This window comes from Ceratotherium simum, chromosome 16 (assembly GCF_057802395.1).
Source record: "Ceratotherium simum simum isolate JZ-2026a chromosome 16, ASM5780239v1, whole genome shotgun sequence".
Lineage (NCBI taxonomy): Eukaryota > Metazoa > Chordata > Mammalia > Perissodactyla > Rhinocerotidae > Ceratotherium > Ceratotherium simum.
Genome location: NC_141915.1, coordinates 59,976,694 through 59,995,339, shown reverse-complemented (window position 1 = coordinate 59,995,339; position 18,646 = coordinate 59,976,694). Strand labels below are relative to the sequence as shown.

At 56.2% G+C, this 18,646-nt stretch overlaps 2 protein-coding genes across 6 annotated transcripts in view; one reads left to right on the top strand and one right to left on the bottom strand.

Moving 5' to 3' along the window:
* Positions 1-6: 6 nt before the first annotated feature.
* SGSH (N-sulfoglucosamine sulfohydrolase) lies at positions 7-8,884 on the top strand. 3 transcript variants are annotated; one of them, XR_015554785.1, is made up of 9 exons: positions 7-137; positions 1,221-1,381; positions 3,356-3,461; positions 3,743-3,893; positions 4,231-4,387; positions 4,765-4,846; positions 6,384-6,587; positions 7,348-8,222; positions 8,335-8,884. XR_015554785.1 is itself a non-coding variant. In XM_087441732.1 (9 exons), exons 1-9 carry the CDS (start codon positions 26-28, stop codon positions 8,053-8,055), a joined length of 1,476 nt encoding a protein of 491 aa, XP_087297858.1. In that variant the 5' UTR covers positions 7-25; the 3' UTR covers positions 8,056-8,884. The 3 variants fall into 3 exon arrangements, 2 of the variants coding, with proteins under 2 accessions (XP_087297858.1, XP_004433008.1); XM_087441732.1 differs by having other exon boundaries at positions 7,348-7,835; positions 8,041-8,884; XM_004432951.3 differs by having other exon boundaries at positions 7,348-8,884.
* A 56-nt stretch (positions 8,885-8,940) lies between these two features.
* Positions 8,941-18,646, bottom strand: part of CARD14 (caspase recruitment domain family member 14) — a 41,849-nt gene continuing 32,143 nt past the window's right edge. For 2 of the 3 annotated variants that reach the window (XM_087441724.1, XM_087441725.1), the window contains 8 exons: positions 18,227-18,353; positions 17,678-17,915; positions 16,562-16,625; positions 15,686-15,800; positions 14,551-14,724; positions 11,566-11,687; positions 10,696-10,811; positions 8,941-10,068 (listed from right to left, as the gene is read on the bottom strand). In XM_087441724.1, coding sequence (XP_087297850.1) covers positions 9,861-10,068; positions 10,696-10,811; positions 11,566-11,687; positions 14,551-14,724; positions 15,686-15,800; positions 16,562-16,625; positions 17,678-17,915; positions 18,227-18,353 — 1,164 coding nt within the window. In that variant the 3' untranslated portion in view covers positions 8,941-9,860. The remainder of the gene's footprint in view (positions 10,069-10,695; positions 10,812-11,565; positions 11,688-14,550; positions 14,725-15,685; positions 15,801-16,561; positions 16,626-17,677; positions 17,916-18,226; positions 18,354-18,646) is intronic. The other variant, XM_087441726.1, reaches the window with a different exon arrangement.

Genomic DNA, 18,646 nt, shown 5'->3' with positions numbered 1-18,646 from the left:
CGGGGCCGGGCCGGGAGCTGTCGCCATGCGCCTATCCGGGTCTGCTTGCTGGGCGCTGCTGCTGCTGCTGCTGCTGCTGGTGGTAGGGCTCTGCCGCGCGCACCGGGTGTGTCCCCGGAACGTGCTGCTGATCCTCGGTGAGTGCGCCCCTTTCGACCCGCTGCCACCCCGGGCGCCGCCCTCCACGGCCGCCTGTTGTCTCCCCCAAAAGCGGCCACTCGCCCCTCCACACCCGCGGTCAGTGCTGACACCAGCGTGCCCTGAAGCCTCCACTGCCATTCCTTCCCCGTATGTCGTCTCTTCTGTCCCCAGACTCCTCGTGGTCGGCTCCTTGGAAAGGGAGGCAGGGGCACCTTCGCTTACCGCGGAGTCTGCTGGGATTCAGACCCCAGATTCAGCACCCCACTCCTGCTCCGGCTCTGACCCTGCACCCCCACCCGTGCCCAGAGCAGCCAGGGCTAACCCTGCGGGTCCCCAGCTCGGAGGCTGGGCGGCTTTCCAGAACTCAGGGATCCACAGATTCCACAGGGGATGCCAGAAGAAGGGCTGGTGCCCAAGTCCCCAGAGAGGTGGCTGGGGTGCCTTGGGGTTCTCAGCTCCTCCTCAGAGGTTTTTCAGACCCCAGAGTGCTGTGGCTCAGCTCTTATTTTCCTGGCCATGGGCAAAGCCCCACGCACCCACCCGCCCTCTCCTGGAACCCCATCCCTTCCAAGAAACCCCAAGTTCCTCCCGCGCCCTGCTGTTCACAAGATTTCCAGACTTCCGGCTTCGGTGACCAGGGTCTGGCTGTCACAAGGCAACCTGATTCTTTCCTCTTTTGAGGTCTGGCCCTCTGCCAGGTTCACTCATTGTGATTAACTTTGTGGTCTTGGGCCGGGCCCTTCAGCTAATCTTAACGTAAACAGCTCTCCACTGAGGGGCTCCTGTCAACTACCCACCACCCAGGGACACAGGTGGAGAATCTGCACGTGGAACCACATCCTTGTGTGGTGTCTGCAGAGTCCAGGACCACCCAATCATGCCTGCCTGCTAACATGCTCAGCCAGGCTAATATGTGCCTGGTAGCATTCCCACTCAGCTATCAGGCCCACCCGGCTATCACGCCCACCTGGGCATCACTGGCCCAGGCCACCAGGGCGGAACCCAGATCTCCCTCACACCCACACCTTCTCCTCCTGAGCTCCGCCCACCGTGTGCTCTGTGTCTCCCGCCTTCCCCAGCGGATGATGGAGGCTTTGAGAGTGGCGCCTACAACAACAGCGCCATCACCACCCCTCACCTGGATGCCTTGGCCCGCCGCAGCCTGATCTTCCGCAATGCCTTCACCTCAGTCAGCAGCTGCTCTCCCAGCCGCGCCAGCCTCCTCACTGGCCTGCCCCAGGTGAGGGGGCAGGGGCGCAGGAGGAGGACCTGGGAGAGGGAGAGCCCTCGAGGCCTCTGCTGCAGGGAACCCCTCCCTGGTCTCCCCTGGGGGTGCGCCCACCTCCCCTCCCCCACCCCCAGCTGAGTGGTCCGAGTGCGGCTGCGGGCTCCAAGCACTCTGTGACCACGAGGAAATCACTGACCCCTGTGCGCCTCAGTCTCCTGCCCTGTAAAATGGGGTTCTGATCGTTCCTCACTCACGGGGTTATTATGGGATTGGCCAAGTTAATACTTTATGTGTAAAGGATGTAACAAGGTTCCTGGTACACACTCGCCCAGTGTTAACTTCTATTGTGATATTGTCCTAGGAGCTTGCATGACAATAAGAGCTGCCGTTTAAGGCACTTACTCTGTTTTTATTGTGCTAAGATACATATAAGGTAAAATTTACCACTTTAGGGGGCTGCCTGGTGGCCTAGTGGTTAAGTTCAGTGCACTCTGCTTCGGTGGCCCAGGTTTGGTTCTTGGGCTCGCACCTACACTACTTGTCAGTGGCCATGCTAGGGTGGCGGCGACCCACATACAAGATAGAGGAAAATTGATAACAGATGTTAGCTCAGGGTGAATCTTCCTCAGCATAAAAAAAAAAGTTTACCATTTTAACCATTTTTAAGTGTACAGTTTAGTAGCATTAGGTACATTCACATTGTTGTGCAACCATCACCACCATCCATCTCCAGAACTTTTTCATCATCCCAAGTTAAAACTCTGTTCCCATTAACCACTAACTCCTCATTTCTCCTCCCCCAGCCCCTGGCAACCACCATCCTACTGTCTGTCTCTGTGAGTTTGGCTACTTTGGGTACCTCACATAAGTGGAACCACAGTATTTGTCCTTTTGTGACTGGCTAATTTCACTGAGCATAATGTCCTTAAGGTTTATCCATGTTGTAGCGAGTGTCAGGATTTCCCTCCTTTTCAAGGCTGTATAGTATTCCACCATTGTGTGGATAGAGCACATTGTGTTTATCCATTTATCTGTAGATGGAAGCTTGGGTTGCTTCTACCCTTGGCTCTTGTGACTAGTGCTGCTGTGAACCTGGATGTACACAGGCATTTACTCTTTTTTTTTTTTTTTATATCTATTTTTTTTTTTTTAAGATTTTATTTATTCATTTTTTTCCCCCCAAAGCCCCAGTAGATAGTTGTATGTCATAGGTTCACATCCTTCTAGTTGCTGTACGTGGGACTCGGCCTCGCGTTGGACGGAGAAGTGGTGGCTCGGGGCGCGCCCGGGATCCGAACCCAGGCCGCCAGCATCAGAGCGCGCGCACTTAACCGCTAAGCCACGGAGCCGGCCGGCATTTACTCTTGATATGTTATCTCATGACATTATCTCCTGGTGAGCAGTGTGCTCTGTGCATCTGCGTCTGAGAGACGGAGGCTAGGAGTAGAAGGCCTACATGCAGAGGGAGACTGTGGCCTGTGCACAGACACTTCCTGAAAGGTCCATCAGGCAGCTGTGGACAGCACTCCCTTCTGGGCGGTGGGCCGTGGGAATACGGAGGGGCTGCTTCTCTCCTTACATCTGTTTAGTTTTTCTGAGTTTGTAATATGTACGACGATTTCTTTTACGCTATAAAAAAGCTAGTTAAAAAAAGAGGCCTGCCATCATTTTCAGTCTACCATGTGTGCTCATAATAGAAAAGTTGGAAAGTACAGAGAAGCAGAAAGAAGAAGATAAATGCCCTCCCTAATTTCGGTGTGTGTCCTCCCAGTTTATTGTATTTCCTGCCGATGTCCCACGGGAGGCACCTGTGGGCCTGTCAGATGAGGAGGGAGAGGCGGAGAAAATCTCCCTTAGTGCTGACCACCTGAAGCCTAAATCTGGGTCCCAAGAAGGGCTGGTCGATGAGTGGGGGGAGAGCAGGAGCAGGCAGGGCAGGTCCCGGCTGCCGGGCGGCGCCCTGCCTCACAGCGTCCGTGCCTGCAGCATCAGAATGGAATGTATGGCCTGCACCAGGGTGTCCACCACTTCAACTCCTTCGACGGAGTACAGAGCCTGCCGCTGCTGCTCCGCCGAGCTGGTGTTCGCACAGGTGAGGGGCTTCTTGCTGCCTCGGGGACAGGACGGTAGCTTCCCTCCCTGCCCCAGAGAGGTGAGGCCTTGTCCCGACCACCCTTGGCCCCATGTCACCTGCTCTGAGCACTTGTCCCCAAGGCCCTGGGCCTCCTGGCTGGGCTGTGGGTCCACAAGAACAAGGGCCTGGGCTGTCCTCATAGAGGCCACGGCAGGACGGAGGGCTTGGGGGGTGGAGAAGGGAGCAGGGGGAGTGGAAAACCGAAGGGGCTCTGGACAGGCCTGTCTCCCCACCTCCAGGAATCATTGGGAAGAAGCATGTGGGGCCAGAGGCAGTGTACCCGTTTGACTTCGCGTACACGGAGGAGAACAGCTCTGTCCTCCAGGTGGGGCGGAACATCACCAGAATTAAGCTGCTGGTCCGGAAATTCCTGCAGACTCAGGATGACAGGTGCGAGGAGGGCCCTGCCCCCTGCCCTCCCTTATGCGGCCAGACCTCTGGGCAGTTAACACGTGATGCACATCCCAGAGTCTTTAGTTGGGATTCTTGCAGTCCCTAGATGGCAGAGTGGGGGTGGGGGAGAAGGTTCCAGATACTCAAGTTAATCTGGTCAGAGGAAGAAGGGACGTGGGGATACCGAGGTGGTGAGGATCACAGGGAGATTTCAGTTCTAGGGCAGTAGGCAAAGCCAAGAGGGGTGTTCCTCCCTAAGGAACGGGGCTCCCCGGGTGATGTGTCGACTGACTGACCTTGACCTCAGGACTCAAGCCACTTCCTCCCCATGCAGGCCTTTCTTCCTCTATGTCGCCTTCCATGACCCCCACCGCTGTGGACACTCCCAGCCCCAGTACGGGACCTTCTGTGAGAAGTTTGGCAACGGGGAGCGTGGCATGGGGCGTATCCCAGACTGGACCCCCCAGACTTATGACCCGCAGGATGTGCTGGTAGGAGGGCCCCTCCCGTGTTGCCAAGACGCCCACCCACTCTCCTTCCTCTGCCTCGTAAATTGGGAACCCATGGCCCTCTGGCGGGCGTGCAGCCCTGGCCCCAGATGTGTGACTTTGGCACGTAAGAAGAAACCCTCTGACTCACTGCATCCAGGTCCCCATCTGTGGGGCCGGCAGAGAGAAGCGTAAAGATGTGGAATGACGTAGCCAAGAGCATGGAGGTTCTGTGCTAATCCATTTACAGGAAGGAAGATGATTTCAGGCTCTGGGAGGAAGGCTGGCATCTCCATCTCCTACCCCGGTTCAAGGGCTGACCACCCCGTCCCGCCAACCTGTCTGCTCTAACCTTGATTTTCCACCCACCTCCCCCTCAGGTACCTTACTTTGTCCCTGACACCCCAGCAGCCCGAGCTGACCTGGCTGCTCAGTATACCACCATTGGCCGGATGGACCAAGGTGGGTTCCAGGAGCCCAGGTGGTTGGGTAAGCCATGGCTTGGGCCCCCATCCTGGGCCAGAAGTCTGAAGTCAATGTTGGCAGGGCCATTTTCCCTCTGGAGCCTCTAGGGGAGAGTCCTCTCTGCCTCTTCCGGCTTCTGGTGGCCCCTGGCATTCCTCGGTTCATGGCTGCATCACTCCAGTCTCTGCCTCTATTATCACCTGGCCTTTTCCTCTGTGTTTGTGTCTCTCCTCTTCCTTTTTTTTTTTTCAGTATTTTTTTTAATATTGTGAAATTTTTTTGTACCTTATCATTTGTCAGTCACTATATAAATGTGTCCCTCCACCCCCTGTGACCACCCCCCACCCCCCTAGCCCCTGGTAACCACCAAACAGTTCTCTGTGTGTTGGTTTATCTTCCACATATGAGTGAAATCATGCCCTGTTTGTCTTTCTCTTTCTGGCTTATTTCGCTTAACATAATATTCTCCAGGTCCATCCATGTTGTTGCAAATGGAATGACTTTGTCTTTTTTTATGGCTGAGTAGTATTCCATGGTATATATACACCACATCTTCTTTATCCAGTCATCAGTCGAGGGACACTTGGGTTGCTTCCACTTCTTGGCTATAGTGAATAATGCTGCGATGAACATAGGGGTGTAGAAGCCTCTTTGGATTGTTGATTTCAGGTTCATTGGATAGATACCCAGTAGTGGGATAGCTGGGTCATAAGGTATTTCTATTTTTAATTGTTTGAGGAATCTCCATACTGTTTTCCATAGAGGCTACACCAGTTTGCATTCCCACCAGCAGTGGATTAGGGTTCCCATTTCTCCACAGCCTCTCCAGCATTTGTTGCTTTTTGTCTTGGTGATTATAGCCATTCTAACGGGTGTAAGGTGATATGTTAGTGTGGTTTTGATTTGCATTTCCCTGATGATTAGTGATGTTGAGCATCTTTTCATGTGCCTATTGGCCATCTGTATATCTTCTTTGGAGAAGTGTCTGTTCATTTCCTCTGGCCATTTTTTGATTGGGTTGTTTGTTTTTTTCTTGTTCACTTATGTGAGTTCTTTATATATTATGGAGATGAATCCCTTGTTGGATATTTGGTTTGCAAATATTTTTTCCCAGCTGGTGGGTTGCCTGTTCATTTTGATCCTGGTTTCATTTGCCTTGTAGAAGCTCTTTAATCTGATGAAGTCCCATCTCTTCTTCTAAGGACACTTGTCATTGGATTTAGGGGCCACCTGGGTACTTCAGGATGATCTCATGTTGAGATCCTTGACAGTTATATCTGCAAAGACCCTCTACTCGGGGTGACAGCGAAGGGAGGGCTCAGGCAGAGGCTGTGCAAGGCCTGCTCCAGGATGGGGCACTGGGCAGAGTGTTGGGGGAGAGGCCTGGGCTGGGGGGAAGGATGGCCGAAATGATTTAAGGAAATGACAGTGCAGGGTCCAGCGGCCGGACAGAGAAGTGGGTGAGTGCACACACGTTCCCACACCTCCACGTCTGTCTGCAGCTGAGCTCTGCCACCCCCGCCCCACCCTGCAGGGATTGGACTCGTGCTTGAGGAGCTGCGTGGAGCAGGCGTCCTAAATGACACCCTGGTGATCTTCACATCCGACAACGGGGTCCCCTTCCCCAGCGGCAGGACCAACCTGTACTGGCCGGGCAGTGCTGAACCCTTGCTAGTGTCATCCCCAGAGCACCCGAAGCGCTGGGGCCAGGTCAGCGAGGCCTATGTGAGCCTCCTAGGTATGGCTCTGCGTCTCGTGCAGGAAGAGGGGTGGGCAGAAGCGAACACTTAGTGGGACCAGCATGTCTAGACATTGCTTTGCACCCAGTACCTATGTAGTTCCCAACCCCCCGGGAGAGGTAGGGACGGCCACCTGCTTCTACAGCGCAAAAATGATGCTCAGAGAGGTGAAGTAAGTTGCCCGAGATCACACAGCTTGTAAGTACCAAGCTAGGATTCTAGCCTGAATCTTGACACCTTCAAGATTGTTGCTTTTTTCCCTGGCCCACTAGTGAGTGTCAGAATCACCAGGAGCACTTGTTAATATTCAAGTTGCAGGCCCCACCCCCAGAGTGTCTAATTCAGTAGATCTGGGGCGACCTGAGAATCTGCACTCTGACAAGTTCCCAATCTGCGGGCCTAGGGATCCCACTTTGAGGGGTCAGGGCAGTAGCACCCACAAATCAGGTTGTGCTGTGGCCCCCGCACAGACCAGGAAGAGATGAGCCCCTACATGGGGGCTTCCTCACTGGTCCAGAGGATTTTAGAAGGATCCTAATATCACTAGGTTGGGCCTCTTGGACCATTGAAGGCGTCATGGCGCAGAGGAATGGCGCAGCAGTGACAGGTGTTGGGCCCATAGCAGCTCCTCCCTCTTGGTGATTTGATGCACTAGGCGGCCCACCAGCTTTCCAGAGCAGCTTGGATTCAGCCGTTCCGTGGCGGGGGCTCTTGTGCGTTGGAGGGCCCAACCGCACTGAGATGCCACTTCCTTTCCAGATCTCACGCCCACCATCTTGGATTGGTTCTCCATCCCCTACCCCCACTATGCCATCTTTGGCTCGAAGACCGTCCAGCTCACTGGCCGGTCCCTCCTGCCGGCGCTGGAGGTGGAGCCCCTCTGGACCACCGTCTTTGGCAGCCAGAGCCACCACGAGGTCACCATGTCCTACCCCATGCGTTCTGTGCAACACCAGAGCTTCCGCCTCGTGCACAACCTCAACTTTAAGATGCCCTTTCCCATCGACCAGGACTTCTACGTCTCGCCGACCTTTCAGGACCTCCTGAATCGCACCATGGCAGGCCAGCCCACGGGCTGGTACAAGGACCTCCATCACTACTACTACCGGGAGCGCTGGGAGCTCTATGACAAGAGCCAGGACCCCCACGAGACCCAGAACCTGGCCACTGACCCGCGCTACGCCCAGGTTCTGGAACTGCTTCAGACCCAACTGGCCAAGTGGCAGTGGGAGACCCACGACCCCTGGGTGTGTGCTCCCGACGGTGTCCTGGAGGAGAAGCTCTCTCCCCAGTGCCGGCCCCTCCACAATGAGTTGTGAGAGCCCCTGGGGGCACCTGCTCCTCCCTTCCCACACCTGGTCCCTGTGCCCCCGCCTTTTCAGCTGATGTAGAGGGAGGGGCCAGCCTTGAGGGGGCAGAGACCACAGCCCTTCCCTCTGTATCCCATCCCAGGAAGGCTCTCCTTGATGCTGGTATCATTCCTGCCTCTGTCTGGACTGGAGAGCAAGGTGTGTGCCCCGGCCCCTTGCCTCACCCATGGTAGGAGACACCACTGACCTTGAGTCTGAGCCATGTCCTGGCACAGGAATTCCAAGGGGACCCTGGGGCGGGGCAGGATCTCCAGCCTGTGACAGGTGAGGATGGCCTGGGCAAGGGGGTCTTGTTTTCTGGGTCGGGTTGGGGACCTGCAGATACAAGGGGCTGGGACCTGGCCTTGAGACTCTCTTCATTGTTTGGAACCCACAGGTGATTCTGCGCCATTCACCCATAGAGGAGACGGGGCTTCTGTGCCATGGGGCTGGAGGGTGGGTCCAAACCACACTCCACGTGGGACACAGTATCTGGCTTTTCTCATCCTCTGGTCTTGAGGAAACCTTTGGACAGCCCTTGGGCCTGTTGGGCTTCCTGCGCTTTGCCCACGGTTGAGTTCCTGACCGCCAGGCTGGGTTTCCACTAGGCCACTGATTTGTGGCAGGCTCCGAGTGATGAGTTTCGTCCTGTGGTCTGTACAGGCAAAGCTCATCCTTCTTTTTGAGTGTCCACGGGTGAAGACGCCCCGTCCTCTGGCTTGGGTCTGTGGCACAAATGTTGCTTGTGGAATATCCAGATCTGCCTGCCTCCGTCCACCCCAGGAGCAGAAGCTCTGCCTGGGAAAACCCAGAAAGAGGGGGCGTTTTCCCTCGATGGGCTCCTGTCGTCCTTCCCTCCCCCATCAACTCCATCCTGGGGAGAGAGCTACAGGCCAGAGCACTGGAAAAGCTTTCTATTTTAGTAAAATATACAGAAGTTCATTTTCTGCGCTTGTTTATGACAATGCCAACCTGAATTCTAGAGCAGCTTCCTGGGGCACTCCGGTTTGGGGCACTGCTGTCAAATGACATTCAGTCTACGACAGTGGGAGGCAAAGCCGGGGGCAGGGGTGGGACCTGGGAGTCTTCGCCCCAGCCATGCTGGATGTCTCCCGAGTGCTGGAGGTGGAGTAAAGATGGCCGAGAAGGGACCGGGCTGGGACGCCCAGTTAGAGGGGGCAGTTTAGGCTCAGGAGGAGCCTGGCCAGTGCGTGTGCAGAGGTGTCTGTGTGAGCCTTCCCCAGGACACCCCCGCTGTCCCTGGGCCAGGCATGGTGGCCACAGGCACAGACCCACTGAAAATAGTGTCCATCACTTGGAAACTATTTACTAGTAAACACACAGTCTCTATAAACTAGAGTTACTGAGGCATCTCTCAGCCATCAGAAGCTGAGAAAAGTTAGCCAGGGTTACATTATAAGTGAGGTTGTACCTCTGCTCTGGGCAGGGGCGGCAGTGATGGCAGTGACCTTAGGGGACACAGGACTACCAGTCTGCTGCCTCAGCAGGTTTGGAAGGAGCCCTTTCACACATTGAAATATAAAAGGAAAGTGCAGTGATTCTGATCAGACAGGCGGTTATCTGGAGACGTCTGGGGCATCCAGCTCTGGGGAGGGTGCAGGAGACACCCCGACTACAGAAATATTCTCGGGGTCTCTGATTCAGACAGTGCGAAGCCCCCGTGAGGGACGGAGACAGTTTACACAGAAAGTGAGCCGGTGGTGCGAATGCCTGTTTGTGATCTGCATGTGGTGAGGGGTCAAGGTTAGACCCCAACGAGCGAGGAGAGCCGATGGCCGGCGAGCTGGGCCTGTGTGGTAAGCACCCCCAAAGCTGTGCCTGCGAGGCCCTGAGCTGAAAGGACAGGACTGTATTAACTGGGACGAGAAGGTCCCACAGCCCCGGGAGGGGATGCGAGGGGCGTCAGCGGGGGCTCCGCTCTGTCCACACAACCTTCTTCTGCTCGTCTGCGATGGCTGAGCGGACACAGCCAAGCAGGGTGTCCAGGTCGCTCCAGCTGTCAGGGGCCAGGCTGCTGTACAGACAGGGCACTTTGTCCAGCTCGCCCTCCTCCTGCCTGCTGGCCTCCAGGAGCTGCTCCTCCGAGGTGCTGAGCCGCTGCAGGGCCTTCCTGCACAGACCAGAGACGGTGGGGTGGGCTCAGGGAGAGCAGTGGCCAGCTGCCTGGTGCAGAGCCCTGGAAGCTGGCCGCCGGCTTGGAGCCCAGGCTGGATGTACAGACGACGCAGCAGCTGCCCAAATGCCCCTGGATGCAGGTGGCCCCCATTCGAGGAGACCGAGTGCCTCGTAAAGAAAATGTGACTCGGGCCCCAGATGATGCACTGATGGGAGGCAGAGGTCTAGTTTACAAGCGAAGTTCTCAAGGTATAAAAGGGGCAGCAGGACGCCTGGGTCTGGCCCCAGCCATAAACCCAGGACGTAATGGTCTTTAGCATCTGTCCTCACCTCACAGGGATGGACGGTTAACTCTGTGTTCCCCGGTAAACGTGTGGCCTTAGTCGAGTTAAGGCAGGTTCCAGGTTCTCACCTCACTGTCCTCTAGGCTGCTCCCCAGGGGAGAGCAGCAGGCACACTTCGGGGACAACTGTGGGGGAGCTGCCCTGTGACACTTCTGGGGGCCGGTACAGGTGAGTTCCTGGCCACCTTATCACGTGCTCTGGAGGCATGCGCCGTGGGCTCTACGGGGAGCTCCAATGCCTGTCTCAAACCCCACCACCAGCCCCCAGTGCACACCTACTTGAGTTTCTTTGCCGCCTTCTCATTGACAGAGACGTGGACGATGATGGGGAAGATCTCCTTCCTGTGCAGGGCACAGACACTGTCCAGCCGGACGTCCAGGAGGGCGTGGGTGTTCTGGGGGAAGGGGGAGGGAGAAGTGAGGCAAGATCTTGGGCCTTGGAGGAAGCAAAGGGAGCCCTCACTCGGGGGTGATGCTGAGAAGGGGACCAGGTAGGAGTGAAGTTTATAAAGGAGACAAGGAAGAGCATTTGGGAATGCCCCTGTGTATACGAGGGTGCTGGCTGTACAATCTTAAGTTTCCATTCTTTGAGTTTTCACCTGAGATCTAGAAACTGCAGGCCTTTGGCAGTGTGGGAGACTTTGCATGGAGCTCAAACCCTAGGAGTCCTATGGCTCCATCAACCTCCCTGGGCATGGGGATTGGGAAGGATGGAGGGCATCCTGCTCTGGCTCACAGCTGGACCTGGCTGCCTTGTATTGATATAAAGCTTGATAGTTCATAGCGAGTCTTTTCATATATTAGTTTGAGCCTTAAGACATGGAGTGTTATCTCCGTTTATTTCATTCACTTAACAAATATTTATTAAACATCTCCTGCATTGAGGAAACAGGCTCAAGGAAATTAAAAGACTTGCCCAAGGTCACGCGGATCCCAAGTGGCAGAAACAGAGTTTGGTCTTTCCGCATTACTCCCACGGAACCCTAAGCCAGAGAGACGCCAAGCACCAACCTGGGATGTCCAGGGGGCCCTGGAGGTCGGCAACAAGCATCTGTCAGATCTCATGGTCAGTCCCTCCTGCCTTATCACACTGCCTCCTCTGGAGATGGAGTTCCTAAATCTCAGAGCAGCCCCGGGCTTGCCCCTTACCTTTTCCATGAGGGACTCGACTGCTCGGCAGGTCACCCAGTAGTGGCTGCCAGATGCCTCCCTCTCCTGGATGATCTCCCCTCTCTGGCTGGATGCATCGTACTCTTCCTGGCTCAAGTACTCTGAAGGTGACAGCAGACGGGGATGTCACACACCCAGCTGTGTGTCCTAAGGGAGCCCCATACTGAACCCCACCCACCCCCGCTCTCGCGGACCCTGCCAGTTCTGGGGGAAGCTCTTCCTAGAGTGTCCTCTTCATAAACCTGACCTTTCTCTTCCCACTCAGAGGAGTCTGTGCCCTGCACATTCACCCTAAACCATCATACATAGCAGGTGCTCCATCCATGCCAGGGTGTGGGTGGGGAATGGAAGGAAGGAAGGACAGAGGGAGAAAGGAAGGGAGGGAGGAAAGAAGGAAGGACGGACAGACATATAGATAAACAAACCCCTCTACCATCGCTTCCCCAAGCTCCAAACTTACATATCCAACTTCTTACAGCTAGAAACCCCTTAGATCCCTTAAGTCAGTGGTTCTCAACCCGGGGCAATTTTGCCCCCAAGGGACACTCGGCAATGTCTGGAGACATTTTTGCGCATCACACGTTGGGGAGAGGGGGAATGCTACTGGCATCTAGTGGGTTGAGGCCAGGGATGTTGCTTAACATCCTACAATGCACAGGACAGCCCCCCACAACAGAGAATGATCTGGCCCTAAATGTCATAGTGCCAAGATAGAGAACCTCTGCCCTCAGTAAACCTGTTAAAACACACCCCCCACTTTTGCCTTTCTTCCTGAATAGCTTCTCTTGGTTCCGACCACCCAGTCTCCCAAGTCAGAACTGCGGGTGCCGTCCTCCTGGCCGCCTCTGTCCATCGCCCCACATCGTGGGATTCCAGCTTGCAGACAGCTCCTGGGTCTCTCCTCCCCATGGTTGTGTTGCCTGCAGCACCTCTGGCCCCGAGGGTCCGGGGTCTGGAGCTCATCTCCCAGCCGCCAGCCATGCCCTTCGCCAGTCCGTCTGCTATTTTGCTTTCAGAACAGGCGTTCAGAGATCAAGCCGGATCATGTCTTCTTGCTTCAGAACCCTCACTGACTCCCCTGCCTGTTATATAAACCGCACGTCCCCGCTCCCCCGGCCCCGACAGGCAGTGGTCCAGGCCGACTGTGCTCTCTGTGCCTTTGCACATTCTGCTCTCTCAGCCTGCCTGCCTTGTTCTCTCACAAACTCCTGCCTGCCTGTCAGATCCCAGCTCCGACCCTCTCCCGGCTCCGTCGCTCCCTCTCTGGGCCACTGGGGCCAGCAGGCCACATCTTCAGGTGTCTCTAGAGGAGCAGAAGGGCCCCTGAGGGCCTCTTGGACCCTGTACCCCCAGCTCCTGCACGGAGCCTGGCACACAGTAGGTGCTCACTAGAGGAACCTCACGGACCAGACTTGCTCCCCTCTATCCCCTCTGTGAACTCCAGGAGGGTAGGACAGGACCCTATACATCCTCAAGTCGTAACCTAATGCCTCTGCAGGAGCCGTCAGCTGACGACGGGTAGGTGAATGGCAGCGCCAACACACGCCTCTCTCCTGCTCTCCAGCCGATGGAACCGCCTTTCCTGCTGCGCAAGGACACTCCGACTCAGTCCGCTGGGATCCAGGATTCCAGCAGGTTGGTTTGTCTCCATGCCTCTGCTGGTGCCTTTTGGCAGGTAGATGGAAACTTTCAGTTGCATTACCCTGGTTAAGTACAAGCCTATTGGCCAGCAGTAACTGCCCTGGGTTGAATAGTGTCCCCCCAAAATTCATGTCCACCTGGAGCCTCAGAAGGTGACCTTACATGGAAATAGAGTCCTTGTAGATGTGATTTGTAAGGATATGGTCATAGTGGAGTAGGGTGGCCCTAAACCCAATGACTAGTTTTTTATAAGAAGGCCATGTGAAGACAGAGGGACACACAGAAGGAGAAGGCCATGTGAAGACAGAGGGACACACAGAAGGAGAAAGGCATGTGAAGACAGAGGGACATACAGAAGGAGAAGGGCATGTGAAGACAGAGGGACACACAGAAGGAGAAGGGCATGTGAAGACAGAGGGACACACAGAAGGAGAAGGGCATGTGAAGACAGAGGGACACACAGAAGGAGAAGGCCATGTGAAGACAGAGGGACACACAGAAGGAGAAGGCCATGTGAAGACAGAGGGACACAGAAGGAGAAGGACATGTGAAGACAGAGGGACACAGAAGGAGAAGGCCATGTGAAGACAGAGGGACACACAGAAGGAGAAGGGCATGTGAAGACAGAGGGACACACAGAAGGAGAAGGGCATGTGAAGACAGAGGGACACAGAAGGACAAGGGCATGTGAAGACAGAGGGACACAGAAGGAGAAGGGCATGTGAAGACAGAGGGACACAGAAGGAGAAGGGCATGTGAAGACAGAGGGAAACACAGAAGGAGAAGGGCATGTGAAGACAGAGGGACACACAGAAGGAGAAGGGCATGTGAAGACAGAGGGACACAGAAGGAGAAGGCCATGTGAAGACGGACACACAGAAGGAGAAGGCCATGTGAAGACAGAGGGACACACAGAAGGAGAAGGCCATGTGAAGACAGAGGGACACAGAAGGAGAAGGGCATGTGAAGACAGAGGGACACAGAAGGAGAAGGCCACGTGATGAGGAGGCAGAGACAGGAGTGAAGCAGCCACAGCCAAGGACCGACAAGGATCGCCAGCAGCCACCAGAAGCCGGAAGAGGCAGGAAGGATCCTCCCTTAGAGCCTTTGGAGAGAGTGCAGCCTGCAGAGACACCTTGATTTCGGACTTCTGGCCTCCAGAACTGTGAGGCTGAAGCTGCCCAGTTTGCGGTCATTTGCTACAGCAGCCCCAGGACACTCACACATCGACCTTCACGCTGCTCTCCCCAGAGCAGATAAAGTGTTCTGCCAAGGCCTCGCCCCACCCCTGACAGACAGGTGGGCCCCCAGGTGAAAGCCTACCTGCTGGGCATTTCTTAAACCCCTGGAGGAGGCACAGCTTCTCGCTCAGGATCCTGCCGACCACCCTGGGCACCAAGAGCACGGGCCGGGGCCGGCCAGGCCTGTGGGGGTGCACCAGGGTGTAGGGCACCAGGGTGAAGCAGCTCTCAACCCAGAAGCGCACGAGGGAGGGCTCTGTGGGGGAGAGGAGCCTGAGAGGGCCGGGCACCGGGCCGCAGCCGCCCCCGACCCATCGGCTGTCCTGGGCTCTTTACCAGGCGTCCCCCCAGGAGGGACTGTGCCTGTTTTGCTCACCGCCGCCCCAGCACCTACAGTAACGTGGGCACACGCTCGGCTCTAACGCCACGAACCACACATCCCTCGCAGGCTGAGCGATTCCTTTGCACCCGTGATTAGACGGCTCTGCGGCTCCGCAGGCTCAGCTTCACAGGCTGCAATTTAATCCCGTTCCCCTTGTTTGGCCCACAGGGAGGATAGGGAAAATGATTTTCTTCCTCCCCGATGATCTGCAAGACTCCTGCCTCCTCTCCCTCAGCCCCATCCTCGCGGGACACACAGTCCCCAGTCCCTGCCTCCCCCCTGGGTCCCTTCACGCCTCTCCCCTGTCTTTTAGGCTATGCTTCTGTTTTCAACAGCCATTGTATATTATGCACCTAAAAAACCTTTTCAAGAAGAAGATAAGCTCAGAACGGTTTACCTTACTCTAAATTCACTTCTGCTCGTCTTCATCGCGAGACATTTCCTGTTCCAGGGTACGTGCTGTGCTGACCTGTGTCATGACCTCACGCCCACACCAATCCCTCAGTAGCTACTTGAGGGGTCCACCGGTTTGTGTAACGTGGGGCATTTGGATAGTTTTCTATTCTGAAAGGACTGCTGTCAATATAATTGTGTCGATGCCTTTGGACTACTTTACTTACAGAGGTAGGACTATCGGTTTACAGGACATTAAAGATGTGTAGCTCAGGTGTTCTCCAGAAAGATGCACAGATGTCACTTATGATTCTTAAAACACAGATTCTGGCCTAAACGAGTGGTGGCGTCACCCTGAGCAAGCTGACCAACCAGCAGCAGCCCCCAAAGACCCTCGCCCGCGTGGAGCCAGCGGCCCCTCCACCAGCTCCACCCGCCTCACCTTCCACCCTGCTGGGGTCTGACTGGGCCCCGTCAAAGGATGAACCCAGAGGGCCAGCCTTGGTTCTGTCCACACTGACGATGCGGACCAACTTCTGGGGTACCCCGGAAGACTGCTGGAGGAGGGAGAAAGAATGAGGAGGAGGAGTCACCCACACGGGGGGCCTGGCACCTGCCCCACTGCCAATTCCAGGGTGGTCCCTGGACATTCAGGGTGTGCCCACTGAACAGCCTGAAGGCCCAGCCCCTGTGCCAGGGGGTGGGAGTTGAAGGGAGGGAGGAGAGGCAGACAGAGCCCCCGAGTAGGGCGCTCCCCTGCTGGGTATACACAATGAGGGCCAGCTGCATAAGGCAAGAAGAGTAGGGGTCCCCAGCCTAGCCCAGCTGCCGTCCAGGGGGCCATCCCAGCACCTTGCTCAGGGAAAGCTGAGTGTTCTGTGTCAGGAGAACACAAAGGTGCCCAGCCTCAGAGGGAATAAGCATGGGGTGCAGACTGACAGGCAAATGGGGTGAACTGGGAGCATGACGGAGAAAGCATACATGATGTGTTTGCACACTTAGAAGAGCTTGCAGGCTAGGTATGGTGTGCAGACCCAGGTGAAGATTTGGAGGGCCACGGAGGAGAGACCCATCGAGTCACCCCCCTTGGATCAGCAGGCTCCACCCTCCACACAGGACCCCCAGCCACCCCCCACCCCTCTTCCAGCCCACCCCAGGTGGGGCTGGGATGCTTGGGTGGGAGGAGGGGTTGATTGGGCCCCTCCCCAAAGATGATGTGAACTGGGGAAGGAGGAAGGCCAGGGGAGAGAGGCAGGGCCCACCCAAGGGGGACCCTGCATCCGGGATCGGGGCTGCCCTGGCCAGCCTGCCACCTCACCTTGCGGGTGATGGTGCTCTGCTGAGCCATGTCCTGGATGAGTGCGATGAGCAGCTGCTGAGCCCTGTGCAGAGGATGACAGCCCCGACCCAGCTGCAAGGAGAGCTGGAAGGAGAAGTGGGCTCCCTGCCCAGTGCTCCAGAACACCCCTGCTGCCCTAGGCCGTGGTCCTCCACGTTGGCAGCCACTGCAGTCCCCTGGTGCTTTTAACTGCAGAGCTTCAGCCCACCCTGCAAATGCCAACTGAATTATTCTGAGGTGGGACCCAGGTGACTCAGTGTGAGCCTGGGTTGAGGCCACCACTCTAGAACCTCGCTACTCCCAGTGTGGCCTGAGGACTTCAGACTGGCATCACCGAGAGAGCGGGTTGGAAATACAGAATCTCAGGCCTCTCCCTGCACCTGCTGAGTTTGATCTCCAGGTGACTCAGGTTGACAATGAGGCTTGAGAGGTGCTGGACGAGACCCCCTGCTGTGTGCACTATGGTTGGCCTAGAACCATGTTGGTTGGTCTAGAACATGGTTGTCAGCAGGGGTGATGTTGCTCCAGGGAGGCTGACCACTGTCCCAGTTGTCCCAAGGGTTTCCCAGGACTTGGGACTTTCTGTGCTACAACCAAGATAGTCCTGGACAAACCAGGATGACTGGTCACCCTACCCCCAGGGGACACTGGCAGTGTCTGGAGACACTTTTGGTTGTCACAACTGGGGTGCAGGGAAACTACTGGCATCTGGTAGGCAGAGGCTCTACATCCTACAGTGCCCAGGACAGGCCCCATGACAAAGAGTGAGCCAGCCCCAAATGTCAGCAATGCTGAAGTTGGGAAACTCTGGTCCCGAGTGCTCTCAAATGCTCCAGGACTGAGGTACAGCCCTTTTCACAAACAAACCCATCCAAGCAGTGAACATGGCGGGTAGCACAGTGGGGGTTCTGCTTCTCTGGGGCGTCTCTTCACTCTCACCCTCTATTCCTAGGCAGCGAAGGGAAGCCTCTGGAACACCATCCTTCCTCCTGGCAGGAGGGGATCCCCCCCACCCTAAGCAAAGCAGGCAATGTCTGCCCAGGCAGCTCCCTGGCCCCCTCTGGGACAGTGTCGGGGTCCATGGCAGCGGCTCACCGTGAGTAGTTGGGGATGGTGCCATGCTCGGTGCCCTTCATGCTGTATGGGCTGATGCGGTGGGCGTGCCAGCAGCCGCGGCCCTGGAACACGGTGTCTGTGACGTGCAGAATGTCATTGCAACGCACCTGCAGCTCCCCCTCCGCCCGTCCCTCCATGGCCAGGTTGACCCGAATGTAGAAGGAGTCCCCTGAGGTAGCCACTTTGGCCTCTAGGTCCTGGACCAGCTTCTTATAACCTGATCAAAGAGGACATGAAGACAGATAAACCCAGGGCTGTGATCCTACACAAGGAAGGCTCTAGAATGTGAAAATAGGAGGGAAAGAAGGAACCTCCCCCAAAGTCTCAGGAACCACTGGTGCCGGAGTAAGTGGGTGGGAGGTCCGCAGCTGGCTTGGGGGCCTCTGCACACTTGGGGCGCAGCCTGGTTCTGGGTGGGCCAGGAGGGCTAGTGTCGGCACAGCCAGGGGCTCACAGAGAGACGGGACTGGGTGGTGAGCAAGCCTTGAGAGGCGGCCTCATGGAAGAGAGGCCGGGGGCAGTGTGTACCCTCCATGTTGACCTTCACAGACAGGCAGCAGAAGCCGTTCACCCTCCGGAGAAGTCCAACGGCCTGCTCCAGGGTCGTGCCCTCCAGGATGGCCTTGAACGAGGGCTCCGTTGCTTCATAATCCACCTGAGGGCAAATCACAAGGGTTGACCTCTTTTGACCAGGATTCTGCCGCCACAGACTGAGTACAGGTGGGTACCCCTACAGTATCACCCACTCGCCCTTCCCAGCCACCCACAGTCACCCATTAGAGGCTTTGTCACAGGCCCTGTATTGGAATATCTTGAAGCAGCTCCTCCAAGCTACATACATTCCCGCCCCAAGAGTCAACCACCAACCCTTCCCCAGCACACCACGTACCAAGATCTCCGCTGAGAACGGAGTTTCTGCTCTTCAAAATGGACCTCCATTCTAGAGCA

Coding starts and splice junctions, on each gene's coding strand:
- SGSH (XM_004432951.3), top strand. CDS start 26: ATGCGCCTATCCGGGTCTGCTTGCTGGGCGCTGCTGCTGCTGCTGCTG. Junction 138..1,220: donor GAACGTGCTGCTGATCCTCG/GTGAGTGCGCCC, acceptor CGCCTTCCCCAG/CGGATGATGGAGGCTTTGAG. Junction 3,462..3,742: donor CCGAGCTGGTGTTCGCACAG/GTGAGGGGCTTC, acceptor CCCCACCTCCAG/GAATCATTGGGAAGAAGCAT.